The 24684-nt window shown below is 39.7% G+C and overlaps 1 protein-coding gene and 1 long non-coding RNA gene across 4 annotated transcripts; both read right to left on the bottom strand.

Moving 5' to 3' along the window:
* LOC127799282 (acylamino-acid-releasing enzyme) lies at positions 1 to 23065 on the bottom strand. 3 transcript variants are annotated; one of them, XM_052333192.1, is made up of 18 exons: positions 22883 to 23065; positions 7812 to 7990; positions 7349 to 7658; positions 6941 to 7162; positions 6632 to 6850; positions 6425 to 6499; positions 5793 to 5931; positions 4679 to 4830; positions 4503 to 4585; positions 4298 to 4419; positions 4112 to 4190; positions 3164 to 3341; positions 2547 to 2607; positions 2294 to 2416; positions 1510 to 1707; positions 855 to 923; positions 408 to 484; positions 1 to 309 (listed from the first exon to the last, which is right to left on the bottom strand). In XM_052333192.1, the coding sequence occupies exons 1-18, from the start codon at positions 23035 to 23037 to the stop codon at positions 246 to 248; spliced, it is 2505 nt and encodes an 834-aa protein (XP_052189152.1). In that variant the 5' UTR covers positions 23038 to 23065; the 3' UTR covers positions 1 to 245. The 3 variants fall into 3 exon arrangements, with proteins under 3 accessions (XP_052189152.1, XP_052189153.1, XP_052189154.1); XM_052333193.1 differs by lacking the exon at positions 22883 to 23065 and adding an exon at positions 10942 to 11230; XM_052333194.1 differs by lacking the exon at positions 22883 to 23065 and adding an exon at positions 9323 to 9340.
* On the bottom strand, positions 11291 to 22876 carry LOC127799285 (uncharacterized). Its single transcript, XR_008022588.1, has 3 exons — positions 20446 to 22876; positions 19520 to 20358; positions 11291 to 19447 (listed from the first exon to the last, which is right to left on the bottom strand). It is a non-coding gene; the product is annotated as an uncharacterized LOC127799285 (long non-coding RNA).
* Positions 23066 to 24684: the final 1619 nt, after the last annotated feature.

Below are 24684 nucleotides of genomic sequence, written 5' to 3'. Positions count from 1 at the left end.
TTGTATAAAAACATTATTATTGCATTATCAGGAAATCAAAATTTCCACACTTTTCTTGATAACAATCAGATATTCACCTAGTTATTAATTGGTACCTTTCTAGTCTTGACTCCGTTAATATCCTCTTATAAAATTTTATGACAAAGGCTAAAGAAGGATTGTTCAGGTGAAGCAGTGTTTACAGTGAAGCGCTAAAAAGAGGAACTTTTCTTGAAGACGTACCATTGCCATGTTGAAATGCCGGCTCATTTGCAGTACTTCTTGAACCACACTCCGATATTGAGGAAGCTCTCAAAGTCAGACTGAGGCCTGAAAAGTAGAAGTAGAACCATGAATCAAACATAACATGAACTAAAAGGTTGGCTTGATAGTCTCTTTCAAAGAAGCAGCGGGGCAAACGATTTTACTTATCGATTCCATGGACATCGTTGGGGAAGACAATCACTTTGACATCAACTCCTTTCTCCTTTAGTGCCCGTGCATACTGCTCAATTCAAACATCAAAGCATTCAAATTGTGGTATCTGCTGCCCGATTCAAACATCAAAACTTGACATTATCCTACTTACGTGGCAATTGTTCGAGCATTGACATCTAGTTGCCCTGATTTTGTTCTTTCTTACTTAGAGTTCAACCAAAGAGTACATATGTGGTTTTAAAGATAAAAAGAATTAAAAGTAAACATGCTTAAGATCTTGTCCTTAAAAAATGGCCTATCGAACATTTGTGCAGATGACAACGTTGGACTCTGTTTGATCAGACCAGCCTCTTTTAACACCACAACCATGGATAGTGAATGGTATTGCCACACAAGTCATAAATTCAAAGAATAAAGAGGATGTGATAGAATCTTACTTGGAATCCAGTGGAAACTGGAACACGAAGATCCTGAGCACCTAAAAGAAAAAGTGTAGGTGCTTTGACCTGCAAATAATTTCAAAAAAATAGAAATTTCTGATATCACATGTCAACGTAAGCATCCACTACATGATTGTGTTCCCCAAAAGTAATTGTATGTCATTCTCAAATTCGTTGACTGAATAAAGAAGACTACAATTCCGCGTTATCATAGGAAACTCCCGCCCCCCCCCCCCCTCTCTCTCTCTCTCTCTCTCTCTCTCTCTCTCACACACACACACACACACACACAAGTAACTTCACTCTCTCAACTCTCACCCTTTATCTGCTAAATTCATATTGGCATTATTATGCCAGCATACTAGGCACAACGATCAGAACTTAGTGACACCAGAAAATTGGATAGTCATGGGAAGCAAGGATGTGCAAATTCCACTTATTGTAATACTAGAAAGCAAAGAGAATAAGGAAAAGGTTGTGTATGCCTCTTCAAAATTAACAATTTCATGTCACTACTGGTGTCAAATCCTCTTAAGGGTCTAATGGCATCTAGAAACATGTTTCGTGTTAAGTCACGATTTACTGTGTGCATTTTTCAAAAGCACCAAAATCCATTTAAACATAGGTATCAACTGCTTTTCAGAAAACATACCTTTGACAAGTGTGAAATAGGAGACTTGCTGTGAAAAAGGGCTAGGTCTTCAGCTGAAGGTGCTCCAGTAAACATAGATTTCCACGCACTTCCATAGCTCTCCACATAGCACCAATCAGGGATATCACTTGTACCAACCATCAGGGCAAGGTTACAAACAGGATTCCTTGCAGCAGCTGCAACAAATTTATCTGGAGCCTGCAGAATTACGACACCCAGAACAACCATTTCCAAATTGACTGTTTTGCAGCTTAAGAAGGTAGCATGCTCCTTAATAGTTGGAACCGAAGTCCATCCTATCACACAAGCATACAGCTATATAACTACAGAAACATGCCCAGCCTGTAGCCTCATTCATTTGGTGTTCAAATTGCCCCTGCCCCCCTCAAGGTTAAAGGTTGAATGAATAGTACAAAGTGACAGCAACAGTACAAATACATTAACAACTCAATAAAGCCTTTCCCTAATCTTTAGGTTTACTCCAAATTATCCTATTTCATCATTTAACTTCATCAAAAATTTCTATAATATTACTAAGAACATATGCTATCATGTGTTTCCCTGCCATATGAACTCTTGTCAGTTTCCCTCCTTCCCCTAGTATTATTCTGAACGTGAAAAAAGCCAGTGTCACTGTTAATTACATGTTTGTTATACATGCCCAAATCATCTTAGCCTACTCGTGCTTGTATTACCCGGCAAAGCATGCACAACAAATATGCTAACTAATTTAATGGAATAATACAAAAAACTAAAAATGATCTTTCACGCCAAACTACAATACCTGACCAATCAAGTGGGTTGTCAGAAAGCCACCATGAGAACCACCAAGGACTGTTATCTTGGAAGGGTCGGCTAGCCCCATGTCAATCACATAATCAATTGCAGTAAGTACATCATTGACATCCTGCATGTATTATGAAGAAGAGTTCAGCAATAAGGGAGCTTGATATACTATTACATCCTTGTTAGCACAATGGACTTTTAAGCAGTTGCAAAACATTTTAGAAATAAAGATAAAGATTAAATTTATGCACCTGAGACCCAACTTTCCCAGGGAGAGATTGTAATGCTTCCTCACCGAATCCCAATGAACCTCTGAGAATTTTTCCATATTAAACAAAATATGAAACAAGACCAACACATCATCAGCTGATTGACATGTAAGTAGATATTAAAAGAATTTCAGCAGTCCTCATGTGATGAGGAAAGAACGGGAGATTATGCAACCACAGTTGTCCAGAATGTCATAAGAATTACAATAACATCACTCTTCCCTAAATCTGGAACATTTAGGCAAGACAAAATTTGCTTAAAGAAGGTACTGTTGAAGAATTGGACGAAAAATGAGTAACAGAGAAGCCTGAAAGACAAAAGAGTGATACCTAGAAGGCTTAGAAACAGCACATAAAACAAGTCCAAGAGAAATATTTAACAGAACAGATTGCCTTCATGATACTTTTAGCACTTATAAGAGATTGAGCGTAAATGTAATTCTAAGAAACACGAGCATCTTTTCAAATTGCATTCTTATTGCAAAAGTATTTGCAAATTGAGTCTGAAAATGTTGACATGCTTTAGCAATTCATGCTTCCTTTTTACTTTTCTCTAAAAGAAAAACATAAAAGAAATAGGAGGAAAATCAACAGATTACCTATAATTTACAATCAGCAAGCTAAAACCAATTGAAGAGAGGAATGCCAAGGACTTTGAAAAGCTTGACACTGAGACAGAATGGGGGCCGCCATGAAGGATTACAATTAGTGGATCATGTGCATCACTCTTCTTGGACCTTGAGGACACAAATATAGCTTCAAAGGGTTTGCTGGCACCTAAATAAAGTGAAAATATATAAGTTATTAATTCAATTTAAGAAAAAGGCGGCAATGTTGATCATTAGCCCCACTGTTTCTTCAATAGGATGCAGAAGAACAACCATAAAACAACTTTCTAACTGCTTTAAGAACTCAACCCCCAGGGAAACCCAAAAAAGAAATTCAAATGGTATTACTTCATATCAACAGATACTAAAAATACATCAATACACTTTCTATTTCTGAAATCATAGATAACACGACAAGTACAAATCTAAAGAAACTATTAAAATAAGAGCCCAAATTTATTTTCTCCAAGAAGAAGAGGTGTCCTAGGGATTGATTGGGAGGACAAATACAAATTAAAATATTAAATTCCTGTGCATACACCCAGCTCTAGAAGGGCATTAGGAATGAGATAAAGATAGACCTTTGGAGCATGAACAACCTTGTGTATGAGTTAATATGAGAGAATGAAAACAAAAGGACAATATTGCTCTGATTCAAGGAAAATAAAGAAACAAAGTAATAGATGAAGTAAAGCAAGTATCGGGTGGTACACACTATCATTGCAGTTTCTAACAAGTTCATCTCCAAACCCCATATACTTCAATGACATACAGTCTGTGAAGTCAATTCAGTGAACTGGATACAGTGGTTGAGACCACAGTAAGTAACTGGTAAGAAATGGAATTTCATCGCTCTCAGAAACAGTTTGTCTGAATTGCATCATCTAACAAATTAAGGAAGGAATGACTATTATAGGAATAGAAATGTCCATAGCCTACCTTTTGAGAGGTTATCACATATGCCCCTGACTGGAATCTTCATCACACTAAACTGTAGAGATGACAGCAAAGTCCTAACCTGCATACGATGGTAGCATGACACAGGTTTACACAAATTTAAGTATTTAATAAATAATTTCCATAGGAATAAGTAGCCTATTTCATATAAAAGAGGACACAAGAAACCTTGTCAGAGCAACTTGATATGGGGCTTGAAATATCTATCCAACTCCATGCTGAAATTGCAGATGAATCCTCAATAGGATAACCATACTTGATTTGTGGAACATCCACTGGACTGCTACATACTTCAGGAGGGCAGAATGAAAAGTTTAATTTGATCTCATATTTCTCTACCAATTGTCAACTTTGAAAATGCATTTAGTTTTACCAGCAATAATATTGTCCCCATCTAGTGTAAGGACATTCCACGAAAAAGCGGAGTCACAAGGGCTAATTCTTACTACATTCCCACTGTAAATGGATGATGATATAACAAGTTAATTATATCATTAAAGATGGAATTGTCTCTTGTTCTTGAGATGTAGAAACATAATATCTACCTACCTCAACACATTGACAGAGAGAATTGCCAATGTGCTACCCCAGATGGAAGATAAAATCATCGTATGTCCATCAGAAAGCCATGGTTTACTAAGAAAACTTGAACAGTACAGTCCTGGGAAGCAACCATCCTCAGGGCACATCACAACAGGAACCTACAAAATGCTGAAAACTATTAGACAGTGAATTTGCATTTATGTTGAAGACAAACCAAGATCTTCCATCATATATGTTCATCAATCCTCACATGAAACAAAAGACTGAATCAGGTTACACCTTATGGGACTGTATAGCCTATTGAATTTTTTGTGATTACCAGATATATAATGCACATATATTTGATGAATCATACAAGTTTGAGAAAGTTTCATTTCCACTTTGCAGTATGAAAATTTATGTTACCAATTTTTTACTATTTTTAATCAACTTCCTAAATGGAAAGAAGGCATAACTCCATATTTTGCAGAAATCACAACTTCTGAATGACATTACATTCAATTTCAGCTCCTAGTGACATAGCAAAAGTCCATATCTGCATTCCTTAACCATCTGTCTAGATAGTTGGTGGACTAGCTCGAAACATCCAATAAAAGCTAGTGCAACAAACTAATTGCCAACGGATAATTGAAGAGAGGAATGTGAATTGCATTCACACACCCCCAACATCAAACAACCAAGGAAGAGAGACAAACAAAAGAGACAGGGTGCAGATGTCAATAAGAGAACAAACGCACTAGAGTCTGGACCAGGGACCCTTGGGGACTGATACCATGTGAAAGATCAGTTCTACCAGAAATAACAGGGGGATACAGACCAAAATTGTGAACAACTCTCTTAGCTTATTTTTTGAGATGTGTAACAGAGTGCCAAGTAAATTTGTGCTTAGCCAGAATAAGAGGAGTTGGCAAAAAAGAAAAAGAAAAAGGAAAAAGAAAAGAAAAAAGCACCACGAAAAAAACATTCTGAAGTGCATAAATCTGAGATGAAAATTCAGGTTTGATATCTTAGTTCATTGATGCGTACAGCACAACTAAGATCCACAAGTTGTTTCCATATAGACTGCAGGAGTTTTCAACTAGTGATAATTGAAATTAAACAGAAAAGATGATGAGCTCACCACATTAACAACTTTGGGTGATGGATCCAGCTCTCCATTACTTGTCCAGTCAATTCTATAAAGTGAATCAGTTGCACAATGTGCCCCAGAATCTACAGAACTTCTTGCAGATAAAAACACAAGATACTTCCCATCTGGGCTGAAAGGTGATCGTCATTACCAATTAGAAATCTGACTCATGCTCACTCATCCTTGTGAAATGCAATCAACAACTGATGCAGCGCAGACAATATCCTTGGCTCTTAAATTACATTGCAGGGTGATCACTTAGTTACAAAGTAATGATTGCAAGAAGCAGTTACAAGTGGGTTCCAAAGATGTAACTCCAAGCAACCTTGGATAGCTAGGATATGAAAAGCAACAAGAAGCCTCAGCATCCACACATAGGAAAATATGCTATCTAACCAAGCTTCTGGTTACAGCTTTCTCTAAGAAGCTAATGAGCAACAAGACACACGTTGAAGAGCATGAACCCTAAGAGATATCATAATAAAACTATTTGCTACAGCCTCCAAAAGTTATTTCACCCACAAATCACCACAGAGACAGAGATAAGAAATGCAACTTAGAAGGGAGGGAGGAAATGGAAAAAGAATTCAAAAGCTGAGAACAAAGTGTATGCAGAGAGATACCTGAAACTTGGAAAGAAAGCACTGCTTATGCTCTGGGTAAGATTAAACACTTGCACATCTTCACTCACTTTACCTCTGAAAATAAGAGGAAATCCAGATTAAATTAGAAGTAAAAAAGGAGCTTATCGCTTATGTGGCTTTAGGATGAAATAAACCAAGAAAATAACAATGTGCTCCAAATAATTTGAAGAAAAGGAATTAACTTACTTGGGATGAAGTTCATTTGCTTCAGATGTATGAAAGGGAGCCCTGACAGCATATAAGGCACAGGGCCTATTGTAGCAGTACTTAATACCTAGCTTCCTACCATTTGATGACCAGCCAACAAATACCAAATACTGATGCAAACCTTTGGTTGATGGAGCCCATAAAACCTGTCCAACACTCAATGATTTTCCAATTCCCTCAACACCACGTACCTCCCCACTGCAAATTTTGACGTTAAGAACTTCCATTAGGATTTCACCCTATGACAATGGACAACCTTGATATATTCTAAATCTAGCTAGAAGGAACCTGTTAATATTGATGACAAAGAGTGCAGGCTGCCTTTTCCCAGCATAGGTCTCCCCCCAGTCCTCCTCCCAATCACCTTGGCCTTTCCAGTTACCACAATCCTTATCTGTGGAACTTCCCTTCTGATAGCCAAAAGCATTAAATGTTGGCTTGGAGGGAGCCGGCTCATCAGCAACATAAGCAATTAGAGTTTCATCAGAATTCCATGAAATTCCTTCAAACCTGTACCGTCAGGGGACTTCTAATTTACAAGGGTGGCAAATAACATATGCATACAAATTTACCAAACTCTTAATATCACCACCAAATGCAAACATGAGTCTGAGGAAGATGATATAAACGACCAGTTTATGAATTATAAAAATCACACAGTGTTTATAATAAGATTATTTGGTTCATATAAGTTACCATCCATCTGAGTAAACAGAACCATGAATGGAATGAGGAATATGAAACTCTTTTTCCACTTGAGATGCACTCCAAATTTCAAATTGAGTTGGAGATTCATTTTCAGAATTTCGAACTACAAGAAGCTTTGAGCCTGATGGTGATGGAACCATTGTGGATACTCCCATCATTTCAATAGGAAATGGCGCCCATTGAAAGCTTACTGAACCATTACTTTCTTTCAGAATACGACTCGATAAAATATGTTTCCTCTTCTTGTTGGCCAAAAGATTTGGTTGGCTAATTGAAAACATAGCTTGGGAACCTTTCCCTGCGCGAAATTTGTCATACATAAAGATAGTTTTAGTTAAGGGGTTCTTCTTTTCAAGAAAATTAACAAAAAATAAAATGGGTTAAGGTTAATAATATTTTTATGAATAGTGAGAATTAGCTCCAACTCCATAGAAACATTGCACAATCATACCATCATCATTAGACTTAAAAGTCCATGCCTTGTCAATTGTGCAGATATTTATAAATTCTTGAAGCAATTTGGACTGATAAGTGCATTCTGCTTCAGTAGCCTCTTCTAAACCAACTGGCATTTCCTCTGGAGAGCTGGTTGCAGATGCATCCATTGCTAAGCAGACTGACTTTAGCTTGCTACAAATGGAATAGAAAGAAAATTTGGTAAGAAAAACAGCAAATCGTGGATCGGGCAAGAAATGAAATAGCAGGCACTTGCTCCTCTAAACAGGCACACAAAAATTGTTCACTTATCAATATGGAGCAACACAGGCTCAGTTGGACTGTGGAAGAAGAAGCTAACTAAATGTGGATAGAAACGGCTAGTGCTATTTAGAATACGAAAAAATGGTTTTAGGAGAGTCAAAGGGAAAGTCCTCAGTAAGAAAAAAAAAATTAGCCTTAGTGGCTCATGGATAGATTTGACTAGCAAGCTATAATTCATGTAACTAACTCCACATGGTGAAATTAAGACTGACGTGTTTTTCGTCATTGTGTGAGTAAAAAAGCATGTAGATAAAGTAATTTTATTTTCTTTTCATTTTGCTTAGCGTTGAAAAATCCTAGTTCCAAACATAAAAATTGTAAGTTAATTGACAGGCTGCAAGTTAAAACATCTCAATCAATATAACACCATAAGTAAACCAAAAATAGAATTAAGCAAAACCTTGTTCCACTTGTAAACTTCCCATTTACATGCAAGAAATAGCAATTTTCACAAGCCTTTTCCTATTCAAGCCATCACCAGGCCTTTTAGCCATTAAAATCCTCACCTCCAAAATATACAACTTTATGCCATATATTCTTCAAAAATGTTGTTATTCGAGTTTTGCATTGAGTGGCTGGAAAGATTAGAAGGACTCGGACTTTCAATTGAGAATTATATGCGGCAGTGGCAATTAGGAAATATAGTCTAATTGTATGTTTAATTAGTGAGGGGTAGATAGGGAATTGTCCCTTCTTTTTTAATCCCTTGTAACTCACGCCCCTTATGTCTACAAATAAGGGGCGTGGGAGTAGACTGTTGGATACCATATGATTGATCATTTCATTGTTGTGCACAAGGCTGTATTGCAAGAGAAAGGTAGAGAAGATAGACTTGTAATCTCATAGTGAGAGTTCTCATGTATCAAGAGGGAAGGGCTTGTGCGAGTGACAAAGTCTTGTACTGATTTCATCAAGAATCTTAGTGGATTACTCTCTGACCGAAGGTTGCATGTAGGATCACATTTGTGATCTGAACGAGGATAATCACTGGTGTTCTTGTGGTTTGCATGTTCTGTCTCTATTTTAATTTTGTTTCTATCTTACTTTCTTTTTGTGACGTGAATCAAGAAGTGTGTGTGTGTGTGGTGTTGAAATTTGGCACAAAATCAGTGTTTCTAGTGCTTCCAGTTTTAACAAATTGGTATCAGAACCATGTTCACTTTTCAAGAAAAGGCCAAGATCCTTAGAAATCAATAGATATACCTGCATGAATGGCTTCCACAGCCTCTGCCACACAGTATGATATTGAGAAATTCGATGGCCAAAATGATTTTGGTCTTTGGAAAATGAAAATGAGGGCACTGTTAGGAAATCTGGGACTAGAATAGGCTCTCAAAGGAGAGTCCAAGATGCCTGCATCACATACCATAGAGAAGAAAAAGAAAATAGGCAAGAAGGCCTTTAATACCCCTAATCTTAAGCCTAGGAGACAAAGTCTTGCGCGAAGTTTCAAAGATGAAAACCGCTGCAAAATTTTGATTAAAATTAGAGAGTCTATATATGACAAAATCTTTATCGAGTAGACTGTATTTGAAGGCCAAGTTTTTCACCTTTAAGATGCAAGAAGGGCAAAAACTTCAGAATCATATTGATGACTTTAATAAGCTATGTCTTGACCTAGAAAACATAGAGGTGAAATATGATGATGAAGACAAGGCCCTAGTACTGTTGCATTCACTACCTAAGTCCTATAAAACTGTTGTTGACATTCTCAAACATGGTAGGGACACATTGACTCTTGATGATGTTATTAGAGCATTGAACTCCAAAGAATTGCAACAGAAGGTAGAGGGAAAGAATTCAGCAAGTGAGGTACTTGCTGTGAAAATCAAAACAGATAAAAGAGACCCTAGGAGTAGGGGTAGGTCTTGGTCAAAATCTAGAAATGGTAGGAAAATCATCAAATGCTGCCATTGTCATGAAGAAGGGCATATTAAGAAGCATTGCCCCTAAGAGGAAGAAAGAATTTGTAGATAAATTAAATCTTGAAATTTCATCCTCATTATGGGAGTTCGACTATGATAGTGCTGATGCATGGGTTGCATCAAGCAAGGAAGATAGGGAGGTTTGGGTTCTTGATTCAGGCTGTTCCTTTCACATGACACCCCATAGAGAATGGTTTCTAAACTTTAGGGATATAGGTGGTGGAAAAGTGTTATTAGGAAACAACCGTGAGTGTAATATTAAGGGAATTGGAGATACTAAGATTAGGATGCATGATGGAATTATTAGGACGCTGACTGCTGTTAGATATGCCCCAGAATTAAAAAGGAACCTAATTTCACAAGTTGGATAAAAATGGCTACTCCTATAGGGGGGATGGTGGAATTCTTAAGGTAACTAGAGGCTCACTCATATGCATGAAAGCTGCCTTACAAAAATGGTATATATGTGCTGCAAGCATCCACATTATATGGTGATGCAGCTATAGGTGAGAATAGGACCTATGAGCATACTAGGTTGTGGCACTTTAGGATGGCCCATATAAGTGAGCAAGGGCTTAAAGAACTATCCAATCAAGGAATATTAGGTGCTGGAAATATTTCAGCATTAGATAAATGTGAGTCATGCATTTTTGGTAAATCCATTAAGGTCAAATTCCCTAAGAAATCAGTCCATTCCTGTAAAGCCCCTCTAGAATGTTGGATAAACATTGAACAGAATGGATATCTATTTGTATTTCCCACAGCAATAACAGTGTATTCCCACTTTTCTTAACAGCAACACAATATATATATGTGTATCTTGTAACAGCAAAAAGACAGAATACAAAATTGCTGGAACGAAACTAGAACTGTAAACTGAAAGCTGGGGTTTCAAACCAGGAACACGCAGGAGTAACAGATCTGGGAATGACGGCGGGAGACGGCAGCAGTCAAAGCACGTGGAGGCGCTGTCCTGAAGACAGATTCGCTCTGCACCGGTTACGGAAGGCTACGACATTTGGCTTCACAAGAAACGATGACCAGCCCGGCGACAGCAACCACGACTGTGGGCTCTAGCAAAACTCTCAGGCACTGGCTCTCCGCGACCAAAAACCGAACAACAAAAAGCAGATGGAACTTCGATGCACACACACAGAGGAACCCCACCTTATATAGTGCTTTGGAGACAAATGAACCGACGCCGACATTTACTCATGGAGTGAATGCCGCGCCTCTTCAACTGGAGAAGAACTCTGGTTAACCACTATAATAAAAGGGGAAGAATAAAGACACTAGGCCACCCAAACGCCACTAGGGAAATAAATAAAATAAAAAAATTATTAATGATTTTATTTTATTTTTAATATATATAAAAATATATATATTTATGTTAAAATGTTGTCTAGAGTATAGGTTAATAAGATTAGTTATAGCAATGTATTTTGAGGGTCATTGAAGATTTTAGATAGAAGTTATAACTCAAATTGAAGATTTTAGATTTTAGTGTTAGTTGTACTCGGGAATAGGAGAAATTACTCAAGCTGTTGTACTGATCATTCTTGGTAATAAAGAAAGCTGCTCTTGGTGGGTGTTTAAAGACTGGATGTAGGTTTGCCAAAGGCATTCCGAACCAAGATATATCTTGCGCCTATTATTTGGTTTGTGGCTTGATCATTTCTGTTTTTGTTGTTCATGTTTTTTGTTCTTATATTTACACTTCATCTGAGTGTTGGAGAGGGTTTATGAGACGATTTTCTCGCCTAAGGGTATAATCTAAGAGTCCTAAGGTTAACAATTTATTTTCCAAACCGAACCGACCGGACGGGCGATAGCGGTGGCGTGCACGAGCGAGTAGGGACTCACCCGCTCACAAAATCTAAGTGTCCCTTGAGGCCCAACCCCAAGTGGGAGGTAAGGGTTTAAATACCCTTAGTGCTCTCTTTACCCCACCAACATGGGACAGCACTCACCCCATACACACACACACACATGAATACACAACATAGAATACATTCATTCTGATTTGTGGGGCCCTAGTCAAACTTTATCACATGGAGGTGCTAGGTATTTCCTTTTTATAATAGATGATTTCTCTAGGATGGTTTGGGTTTATGTGTGGAAGTCAAAAGATCACACTTTTGATGCATTTAAAACCTGAAAACTATGATAGAAAATCAGAAAAGCTTAAAAATTAAGATCATTGGGACACATAATGGTCTAGAATTTTGTAATAAGGATTTTACTCAATTATGTAATGAGAGTGGCATCCTTAGGCACCTAACAACCCCTAGAAACCCTAAACAAAATGGTCTAGCAAAAAGAATGAATAGAATCCTATGTTATGACCTCGAGGATCCCCAAGGATAGAGTGGGAAATATAATAGTATTTAGCCTACATGTATTACTATATTTTGTAATTTCCTTTCCTTTTTCTATTATAGATATTTGTTTTTAACTATAGGCATATATGGTCACTATTGTAACTGCACATGGGTGCATGTGCAATGCCGTGAGGCTATATAAGCCACAGCTAGAGAGGATGGAAAGGTATGTTGAATGACAATTGAATATTCTCATTTCTCTCCCTAGAATTCTCTCCCAATCTCCCTCTTATTTCCCTCTGTAACTCTCCCTTGTTTCTCTCTAATTTCTCCCCCCATTTCTGTCCAAATTCCCTCTCCAATCATTTTGTTCTTAATCTTCAACATCTCAGCTCCTTTCGATTGCCAATGTAACCCTAGGCTAAGCCCTAAGTACACGACACCCTACTAGAGAGGATGAGATGTATGTTGTTTCATGCTAAATTGCCCAAGGCATTTTGGGGTGAAGTTGTAACTACTGCAGCCTATGAAATAAATAGGTCTCCATCGGTTGCAATAGGGTTTAAAACACCCTATGAGATGTGGAATGACCATAAGCCAAGTTTGGAACACCTAAGGGTGTTTGGTTGTATTGTTTATGCCCATGTTAAACAAGGAAAATTAGAGCCTAGAGCCAAGAAATGCCTATTTATTGGATATCCATCAGGGGTTAAAGGGTACAAGCTTTGGAATTTGGAAGAAGGAATGCCTAGGATAATAGTAAGTAGAGATGTAACCTTTGATGAAAGTTCGTTCTTGAAGGATGTCAACATAGAGGAAGCAAATGAAAAGTCAAAAGCTGTGGAATTTGAACAGCTAGATGACTTGGAAGATGCTGCCAGTGACTTACAGCATGAGCAGGCAGCAGATCAGCAGCAAGATGCTGCTGATTCCTCTAGTTTAAAGAGTGACTCAAGCCTAGGTAGATACAATGTAGCTAAAGATAGGCAAAGGAGAGTGAGTAGACCTCCTATGAGGTAAGGATTCTCCGATTTAGTGTCATATGCACTGTCTAGTGCATTAGAAGTAGCTGGAGAGGAGCCTCTTACTTATGAAGAGGCTATAAGGTCTAAGGATTCCAAAAAATGGCTATGGAATCCGAGATGGAATCTCTTAGGAAAAATGAGACTTGGACCTTGGTTGATAGACCCTTAGGTGAGAGGGTGGTAGGCTGTAAATAGTTGTTTAAAATCATGGAAGGGGCAAGAATTGATCTAAAACCTAGGTATAAGGCTAGGTTAGTAGCAAGGAGCTTCACCCAAGTAGAAGAAGTGGATTTTAATTAAGTGTTATCACCAGTTGTGAGACACACATCGATTAGGATATTACTTGCTATGACTGCCCACTTAGACCTAAGCGATGGATGTGACCATTGCATTCCTCCATGGTGAATTAGAAGAGGATATTCTAATAGAGCAGCCTAGAGAATTTGAGGTTAGGGGAAAGAATGAGCAAGTTTGCTTGTTGAAAGAGTCCTTATATGGACTTAGGCAAGTATAGGAAGTTTGACACATTCATGATTAGCCAAGGGTTCAAGAGGAGTGATTTCGATTGTTGTGTATATCTTAGACATATTTCATCTAAGACCTCTATATATCTCTTCCTTTATGTAGATGACTTGCTAATTGCAAGTCAATCAGATGTGAAAATTCAAAGTTTAAAGCTGAAGTTCAAATCAGCCTTTGAAATGAAGGAGTTAGGAGAGACTAGGAATATTTTAGGGATTGAAATCTCTAGGATTAAACAGCAAAGGAAGATCCAGCTACCTCAGAAGTCCTATCTTGAGAAGCTCACTAGGAAATTTCACATGCTTGAAGCAAAAGAAGTGAATGTTCCTTTTGCTCAGCATTTCAAATTGTCCCACATACAATCACCTAGTGACGAAGAGAGCATAAGAGAGATGAATAAGATTCCACATTCTAGTGTTGTAGGTAGTTTTGTGTATTGTATGGTGTGTACAAGGCCGGATTTAACTCATGCCATGAGTGTTACAAGCAAGTTCATGGCTAATCCAAGAAAAGACCATTGGGTTGCCGTTAAATGGATATTTAGATACCTCAAAGGATCTATCAATATAGCATTAGTTTATGGTGGAGCTAGTTTAGATGAAGAGCCTAACATTCTAGGGTTCACTGATGCTGATTATGCAGCAGATCTAAATAAAAGAAGGTCATCTACAGGGTATGTTTTTAAGCTATGAAATTCAACCATTAACTGGAAAACAAATTTACAATCTATAGTGACTCTTTATACCTCTAAGGCCAAGTATATAGCTGTCACATAAACTATAAAAGAGGTCTTATGGTTTAAAGGTATAGTAAGTGAACTCCTAGGGAAAGATGTTACGGCTACACTAATGTGTCATAGCCAAAGTGCTATACACTTGGCTAAGAATCAAGCACACCATGAAAAAACAAAGCATATTGATGTAAGGTATCATTTTATCAGATAAATACTTGAAAGAAAGGAAGTAGGTCTGATTAAAGTTGTAGGTGAGGAAAATACAGCTGATATGTTCACAAAGGCAGTTCCTATGCTTAAGTTACACCATTGTTTAAGACTATTGCAGGTTATATTATGTAAATGATCAATTTTATGCAGGTCCAGATGATGAGCAGCCTAATGAGATCAGGTTCTAGTCAGCTACTCGAGCAAAATGGTGGAGAATTGTTATTCGAGTTTTGCTTTGAGTGGCTGTAAAGATTAGAAGGAGTCCGACTTCTTATTGAGGATTATATCAATGCAACAGTGACAATTAAGAAATGTAGTTTAATTGTATGTTTAATTAGTGAGGGGTAGATAGGGAATTGTCCCTTTTTTTAAAAAAATCCCTTGTAACTCACGTCTTTTATGTCTATAAATAAGGGGTGTGGGGGTAGCCTGTCAGATACCAATCAAATAAGGGGTGTGAGGGTAGCCTGTCAGATACCATATGATTGATCATTTCATTGTTGTGCACAAAGTTGTATTGCGAGAGAAAGCTAGAGAATATAGACCTGTAATCTCATAGTGAGAGTTCTCATGGATCAAGAGGGAAGGGCTTGTGCGAGTGACAAAGTCTTGTACAGATTTCATCAAGAATCTTAGTGGATTGCTCTCTCACCGGATGTTAGATCACATTTGTGATCTGAACCAGGATAACCATTGGTGTTCTTGTGGTTTGCATGCTTATCTCTATTTCAATTCTGTTTCTGTTACGGGTATTTTCTAGACCACTTTTTATGGGCTAGAAACAGTCTAGTGGATTGGCCAAATCTCTCCAAAGCCTAGTAAGTCCCAGGTTGAAGAACGTCATGGCAAGGTCGCAAGTCGCTTCGACTAGATCAAATCGCGGGAAGTCTTAAGCTGCAAGACACACTGCTAGGCCACTCAACTCGTGTCACGAAGAGATGGCGAATTTATCGGAGATGGTTAGAGAAAAAGTCAATCTTCCTAATCTATGGCAAACCAGATCCCTGATAATGCAGAATCCGTTCCCGATTTTGTGGAGTTGATAAGGAAATATTATCTTCACGATATTATCCTTCCATTTTGGATTTTATTCAAATTGTAAACACTCCACACTATAAATAGGGGTCGAAAACCATTGTATGGACATGAGCAATAATATATTGTTACTCTGCCGGAATAACCAGATAACAGTCGTGGACTAGACATCTGCCCCTTCACAGGCAGACTTTGTGGCTGAATTTACGGGCCCAGTAGAAGAAGAGGACGGGCCCACAAGAAGTCCATCTTGGGAATTGTATGTAGAGGGGTCTTCCAACAAGCAAGGAGCTGGAGCTGGGGTACTTCTGATAAGCCCGGAGGGGCACAAAATTCCCTATGCGTTGAGATTCGAGTTTAAAGCAACCAATAATGAAGCAGAGTATGAGACACTGCTGGTAGGACTGCGCCTGGCGAGAGAGGTGAAAGCAGAGCGTCTAACGGTCTACAGTGATTCTCAGCTCGTGGTATGTCAGATACGAGGTGAATATCAAGCGAAAGGCTCGAAGATGGTGTCCTACTTTCAGAAAGTCCGGGATCTAGCGCGCACTATCGAAGAATGCGAGGTGAATCAGGTGCCGAGAGACTAGAACTCTTACGCTGATGCTCTAGCTCACCTGGCGTCGGCCCGAGATGCAGATTCCCTGGGAGCCATCCCAGTAGAGTTCCTGGCAGCACCAAGCACGTAGGAACAAGGTGAAGTGTTGGCAATTGCTATGAGCCCGAACTCATGGATGAGCCCCATTGTTGACTATCTACAAAAGGGAAAGTTGCCAGGCAATAAGATAGAGGCACGTCGTATGCGAGCTTGAGCGGCCATATACTACCTTCAAGATGATATGCTTTACAAAAGGGGGTTCACAACCCCGCTGTTGAGGTGCATCGATGGTCCTGATTACCAGGCAGTTCTTAAGGAGATCCATGCAGGTCATTGTGGCAATCACGCTGGGGGTATGTCCTTGGCTCAAAAGGCACTTTGTCAGGGATTCTATTAGCCTACCATGAAGCAAAACGCTATGAATGTAGTAAAAAGGTGTGACACATGCCAGAGGTTTTCAAAAATACCACGAACTCCACCTGTCTATCTGCAGCAGATGAGCAACCCATGGCCCTTCGCCATATGGGGCATGGATATAACCAGGCCACTCCCTACAGCTCGCGGTAGGTGCAGGCATGCTATAGTGGCAATCGATTACTTCACCAAATAGGCAGAGGCGAAGGAGCTCGCGGAAATATCCACGACAAAGATAGAGAAATTTGTCTGGAGTAATATCATCTGTAGATTCGGAGTTCCCCAACAAATAGTCACTGACAATGGGACCCAGTTCAGCAGCGAGCAATTTGTCAGGTTCTGCAGCTCGTTGGGGATAGTGAAGGGTTTCACAGCCATGGACCACTCCCAGGCCAATGGGCAGGTCGAGGCTGTGAATAAAATAATTAAGCAGATATTAAAGAGCAAGCCGAAAGCCAGGAAGGAAGCCTGGACAGATGAACTACAAAAGGTACTCTGGGCTTACAGGACCACAACTCGAACCACCACAGGAGAAACTCCTTTCTCTATGGTTTATGGGTCTGAGGTCATAATCTCGGCGGAATATGAAGTGACCAGTGAGCGAAGAGCCACCTTCGACCCGGAGAACAACGACCAGCTACTAGCTGCAAACTTTGATTTACTCGAGGAGGCAAGGGAGCTAGCTCGCATGAGGTTGGCCACCTATCAACAGCGAGTCGCGAGGTATTATAATAGAAGGGTCCAGGTTCGGTGCTATAACGTCGGTGATCTCGTGTTACGCCTTGTTCTTCCTGGAGCTTGCAAGGCCAGTGAAAGGACACTAGGCCCGAACTAGGAAGGCCCCTATATTATCAAAGAAAACCTAGGGAATGGTGTGTATCATGTGACTAGCATGAATGGAGCCGAAGTCCCACAAACTTGGAATGCAGAGCACCTCAGATCATATTTTCGATAAGCGATACTTTTTCTCTATGTAATTTTAGTTATTGATTGATGTTCTATCTATTCTGACATCGCTCCTCTAATAAATTGAATTCCTGATTATTGTTGTCAAATCCTATTACGTCCACCTTTTGTTAAAAATAAGAAGTAGAAAATAAGATAAATTTGGGGTTGAAAGGCTATGGTTTGCGACCTGGGGCCCATTCAACTTGGCCTATGCGCCATGGTTTGTGACTTATCTAAGCATCCATCTTAGTGCTCACCCTAGGACATAGTTCGCGAGCTAAGGCCCATTCATCTTGACCGCAAAGTCATGGTTTGGCGCTTACTAAGCAACCATTTCAGCGAAAAAAGAAAACTTATAAATCATGGTTCACTAACTGATGTCCTCTCATCTTGACCAAGAAGTCATGGTTTGCGACCTATCTAGGTGTTCATCTTGACTTCGATCAATTCTTGAAGCCATAGTACGTTTAGCTGAGATCGGATTATGATCTACATGGACATATAACTTGGCAATGGAATATGATTCAATCAAGTACTCTGTCGAGGTATGATGTGTTAGCCAGGATCTGTTCTCGCTGGCCTAAGAATTATTGACGACCTGCTAGACGTGCTCAGCCTTTCTAATTATTATTACTTATGATTACTCAGCCTCTGAATTGCAAGTTAATGTGCATCCGTATTAACTTAAGCGTTGTTATCTGCGACCTATTTAGCTCGCGAGGTTTGAGTTAAATTTACTTTTGAAATCAAAGTTAAACGTGCTTACTGGGTCTCACTTTCAGCTGACAAAAAATATTACACTAAGGAAAGTGCAAATGACAAGGGAAGCAATTTGTCCATATATTAATAGCTAGTACAAAGAAGAAAAATAAAGAGAAGAAAATTTGAAGTCCTAGCAGTCTAGAGAGTCTCAGTTCAAAGGAACTACGTCCTGGGGAGCCGGGTCTCCTGCGACTTCAGGAGGGAGGTCGGCCCCGATCTGATCAAGCACAAGCAAAGTTGGGACAGCCTCTTTATTTGCGGCCTCAGCAACAAACTTCCTCACTTCCTCGACCGCCTATTCACCAAAGAAGGAGAAATCCAGTTCTGGATGCTCCTCCCACAAGGTGAAGAGAAATTGGTTGCAGGTCTCAAACTCAACTTCCTCGCGCTCCTTGGCAACCCGGGCTTCAACTTCATCCTTTATTTGCACGACCTCCTCCCTGATCTACTCGACCTCACATCTCGACGCCTCTGCCTCCTCTGACACGATGTCAACTCTTTGCTGGGCTAGCTCCAACTCGCCTCGTGTTTTGATCAACTCTGTTTCAGCTTTGTTGAGCTTCGAAGTGGCGAAGGAAAAGACCGTCTCGTAAGTTGCTTTCTCGCGAGCTAGCTCGTCCTTAGCCCCCTTCTTGACCCTCTCGACCTCCCTCGTGTGATCCTCCAAGCCGTGGGCGATGTTCTAAGCCCTCTTGGATTCATCAGTCAGGAAGGCCAAGCTATCTTCTAGCTTCCTCTTGTCCTCCCTGAGCACCTTTGCGATGGCCTCGAGATGTTCTTTATCCTTGGCAAATCGAACGATCTCTTCCCTCTGTTTCAAGGCGCCCAGGAAAGCCTGTAAAGCATGAAAGGTTAGTGCATGAGAAAAAGATAAGCGATATTGACGAAGTCAAATGAAGATTCTTACCAGGATGCTGTGACGAGCTATGTAATTAGAGAGCGTTTCACCTGACACCTCCTTTCTGTCCAGAGTCCTAGTAGAATTACCTAGGACCTCGTCCAAGCCGTCGAGGAGGACGTCGAAGTACGGCCCCCCAGCCACGACCTCAAACGCAACCTTCTCAGCAAAAGCAGCTACCTTCTTTCTCTTATCCGCTTGAACTTGTTAGGCAGTAAGCGAGGTGGAAGGTGCTTTCCTTTTGCTTCCAACAGCAGGGGCAGCTTGGGCCTCACCAATAAGGACCTCCTCATGAGCTATAGATTTCCCACGCTTAGCTGCTGTTGCGGCCGCCTCATGCTGCGAGGTGGAGGCAGGCTACGCATCAGGGACCGGCTTTATCGAAGATGAGGCTATTGTCACAAGGTTGAGGCCAGGCAGAGCGGCGACGTCGCGATTCTCGATAACTACCTCGGGACGAGGTTCTGCTCTTTGGATATTGGCAGGAGAAGGGGATGAAGGAACTACCGCATGCGAGGTCGCGGATTAACCAGGCTTCCGGAGTTTGAACTTCACCATCTCTGATGACTCTGATAAGGACTCAACCTCAACCTCTTGACGAGCTCTACCTCCCTTGACCAGGCTCCCACTGAAGTCGATTACGTCAAAAACGGACTTTATCTCTTTCTAGCCCCGAGCTCCAACGTCCTCTTTCCTAATGGGTTTGCAGTCGAGAAAAGGAGCGAGCTAGTAGTCGCGGAGCAACAGGTCGGTGAGCTAAGAGTTGTCCGCGTCTGTTTTCGCTTCTGAAGTAGCTTGAAGCCCATGTGCCTCAGAAATGGTCAACTCAGGTTTCGTGCCAGTGACGTCTGCAAGGTAGAGAAGAGATTTGTAAAAAAAATAATAATTAATTAAATTAAATTATTATTACAAGTGCGAGTTGAAGATTCACTTACTCGGTATGAGGACGGAACCGAAGTTCCTAAGGCTATGGAAGGAGGTACAGGAAGTGTAAAACCAATGAGTTTTATAATCCCTTACATTGGACTTGCCCTGAGGCAAGAGCTTCTTATAATCAAAGGAACGAGCTGCCATATAATACAACCCGTCCTTGGTACCCTTGAAATAGTAGAGGTACCTAAGGATTTTGGGTGATAGAGGAGGAAGGTTGCTCTTTTTGAAAAGTATGGCTAGGGAGGTGAGCTGGGCGTAAGAGTTTGAAGTCAGCTGGAAAGGTGCAAGTTTTAGGTCGTTGAGAATATCTATGAGGTAAGGTTGAACTGAAAACCTAAGTCCGAACTCTAGGTGTTGGGGGTTAACAGCTATGAATACTAGAGGGGGAAAGGCCGCGTGGTCACCAAGAGAAGGCACCATTACACGGTTGTTGCAGGGCAGACGGTACTTTGAAGCGTATGACTAGAGCTCGATGATCATCAGCCTTGAAGGATATCGCTTGAATACATCGCGAGCTGTGCGTTCCTCAGCAGCTCGTTGGGCTACTACAGGATCAGCGCATTGGGGTACTCTTTCGGCAACCTCGGCACCAGGGGAGGTCGCATCCTGCACAGTCTGCACCCAGGCCCCTCCGTTGTGCCCCGAAGAGCTAGAGGTGTCATTGTCCTCTACCATGTAGTTGCAGCGCTTCTGACCTGATGTAGACATCTACAATAAAAAAAGACAAGAAAAGAGAGTCAGGTCACTAAGGGCAAACTAATCCTCACGAACCGAAGTTCCTAAAGACATCTCCTATCTATCAGATTACACGCTTCGCAACAGGGCACTGCCTAAGACAGGGGGGGGCTAAGTCTACAAGCATGTTAGCCCTCTAAGACAAAGGGATGTTAATCCTATGGTCAGCAAGCCTGAAGGCCAGACAACGCATCACTTGATGCCCTAAAGACACACAGCCATCGCCAGGAGGCGAGGTGTGGAAGAGAAGTCGACAGAAGGAATTAAAAGCAGTGGTAAAGCGAGCTAATAAGTTGTAAGAGGCTTACTGTTTCAAATCAATCGATGCAAATACCGAAGGCGAAGGTCAATACTTGGCAAAAATGTGACAATGATCTTCGAGGAGCAAGGTGGAAAGACTTCGAAGCAGTCGGCAATGGGGTCTCGGAGTTGGAAGGAAGAAGAAGAGTGTAGGAGCAAGAGTTGTTTCAAAATGACACGGTGAGAGGGAAAAGAATTCCCTCGCACTTATATAGGTTGGGTTGCTCCACCGTTGGATGGAGAGACCGACGAGCTGCCCTAGATCTAACGGTGACACGTAGAGTCATGGGGCCCACGGGCATAATGATTAAGCGGTTGTGGGGAACGTGCGCATTAAATGCGCCTCAGACAAGGCGTGCGGGATGAAACGACACGATTTGAAATGATATGGCAGAAGTCTGAAAGGCGAATTGACAGTTCGCGTAGCCTGCTTCAATCAGCATACATCAGCTCCCAGTCCGAGGATCGCACTGTGAGCTGGGGGGCTAGTGTTACGGGTATTTTCTAGACCACTTTTTATGGGCTAGAAACAGTCTAGTGGATCAGCTCAATCTCTCCAAAGCCCAGTAAGTCTCGAATTGAAGAACGTCATGGCAAGGTCGCAGGTCGTTTCGACTGGATCAGATCGCGGGAAGTCTTAAGCTACGAGACACGCCGCTAGGCCACTCAGCTCGTGTCACAGAGAGATGGCGAATTTATCGGAGACGATTAGAGAAAAAGTCAATCTTCCTAATCTGTGGCAAGCTAGATCCCTGATAATGCAGATTCCGTTCTCAATTTTGTGAAGTTGATAATGAAATATTATTTTCATGATATTATCCTTCCATTTTGGATTTTATTCAAATTGTAAACACCCCCACAATATAAATAGGGGTCGAAAATCATTGTATGGACATGAACAATAATATATTGTTACTCTGCTAGAATAACTAGAGAACAGTAGTGGACTAGGCATCATTCCGATCAAACCACGTAAAATCTTCCTGCATGCAACTTGTTATTTGTTCTATTTGTTTCTTTCATTTGTATTTGTGTTTATTCTCTCAATGCGGGCTAATGAACCACTGTCGACCAATTCTGAACATCTATCTTACTTTCTGTTTGTGAGGTGAATCAATAAGTGTGTGTGTTGAAATTTGGCCCAAAACCAGTGTTTCCAGTTCTCCCAGTTTTAACAAGTGTCTTCTATACAGAGAAACAGAGGTCGAAAAAAAAAAAAACACGCATTCATTTCCAACCACTGGAATTAGAATCACGCTGCAAATCAATTAACTCGGATAAGTGAAATCCAACTCGAATCAATGAACTTGTCGCGTAATAAAGTAGCAATCAGCTAAGTACAGCATCAGTAAACATAAATCAATGGAGTACACAAAGGGAAAGAGATTGAGATGGAGAGGTTACGCTGAGAGAGGAAGCGATTTCAGAAGAAGGGACTTGCAACGATGAGAACGAGAAGATGTAGTGGTAGTAGTAGTGAGAGAGGAAGAAGCAAATCGAGGGCGAACTGAGTTCACGCACCACCGAGCAGAAAGCGTGTGGCCTAAGCACTTGGCCATTTTATATTCCACGCCACAGGGAGGGGAAGACGAGGGCTTTGCACCTAATCTTGCTACTTGACAACCAATGCGACCCTAACACGTGGGCCATAATAATAGTTTTTTTTTCTTTTCCTTGGATATGATAATAATATTTCTGCACTTAGTTTAGTTTTTTTTTTTTTTTTTTTTTTTGAGAATTTGTATGTTTTTTCATTCATTAGGGGTTGCAGGAACACAAAACAAAAAGATAAATTTACAAAAATAGGACTCCCGTACTAAACTTTTGAAAAATAGGACACTTTACAAATATTTGAAAAATTATGACTTTAAAATGTATATTGAACAAAAATATTCTCATTTTTTAGTTAACTCTCTCAATGTTATTTCTTTTTCAATGACATTTATTCTTTCTCGCTAATTAATTTGTTAAGAAAATTTTCAAAGTTTATTACACATAATAACTGTATATTTTCGCCTAAACTGCTATCAATTCTATTTTTTTTATTTTTCTTCAATTGTGCTTCTTCTTCCGCACTAATTAATTCGTTGAAAAGATTTTTAAAATCTTCCATACGTAGTAATTGTGCGTCTTACTTTCTCCACCTAAATTACTATTCTATTCTATTTTTTTTATTTTTTTAATGGCATTTATTATTCCTTGCTGATTAATTTGCTTAAAATATTTTCAAAATTCACCACACACAGCAATTGTGCATCTTACTTTTTCCGCCTAAGCTGTTATTCTATTATATATATTTTTTGTATTTCTTCATCTTCTGCAAGTTCTCCATCAAACAAGTACAAATGTTGTTCAAATATATTAGTTTTAGATATCGATTAAAAAATATTGATTATCGATATATATCAATTCAAAGATATTTGTTTAAATATATCAATGCAAATATATCAATTCAAATATATAGGTGCAAAGATATCGATGCAAATATATATGTTAAAAGATATCGGTTCAAATATATTGGTTATTGATAGATATTGATTCAAAGATATCGGTGCAAATATATCAATTGTTAATAGATATCAATTCAAAGGTATTGGTACAAATATATCATTTCAAGTATATTAGTTGATTAAATATATATCAATAATAACAAAAATTGCATAGAAACATAAAAATAGTTTTTGTTGCAAAGTGGATGAAACATGCAAAGTAGCATTAATTTTTTACAATTTGTTATTCCCTTTTATGGGACACTCAACTTTTAAGTGTTATGTATGAACAAAATATATTAACAACAATAAGCACCCTCACATGCGTAAAAGTTCGCATCAACGGTGGAAGCTGTTTGGGTCCCTTAGGTTTCCATGTCTATGGGATAAGTTGACTATAATGACGTCTTCCATCGTATGTAGTGATGAATAGTGGTGGTGTAAATGAATAATAATTAAAAAGCGCCCGACCTTTCATATGTTAGCAAATCTGTAACATACTATATACACGTGTCAATAAGGAGGAAGAAGTGTCATTGAAAAAGAAAAATAAGGAGATAGCTCATTAAAAAGTAAGGGTATTTTTGTCCAATACAAATTAAAAATCATAGTTTTGCAAAAAATTGTAAAGTGTCTTATTTTTCAAAAGTCTAGTACTAGAAGTCCTAATTTTGCAAATTTTCCAAACAAAATCACATGCGCTAGGGGAAAAATAAA

The sequence above is a fragment of the Diospyros lotus genome, chromosome 4 (genome assembly GCF_014633365.1).
Source record: "Diospyros lotus cultivar Yz01 chromosome 4, ASM1463336v1, whole genome shotgun sequence".
Lineage (NCBI taxonomy): Eukaryota > Viridiplantae > Streptophyta > Magnoliopsida > Ericales > Ebenaceae > Diospyros > Diospyros lotus.
This window is presented reverse-complemented; position numbering and strand designations above follow the sequence as displayed.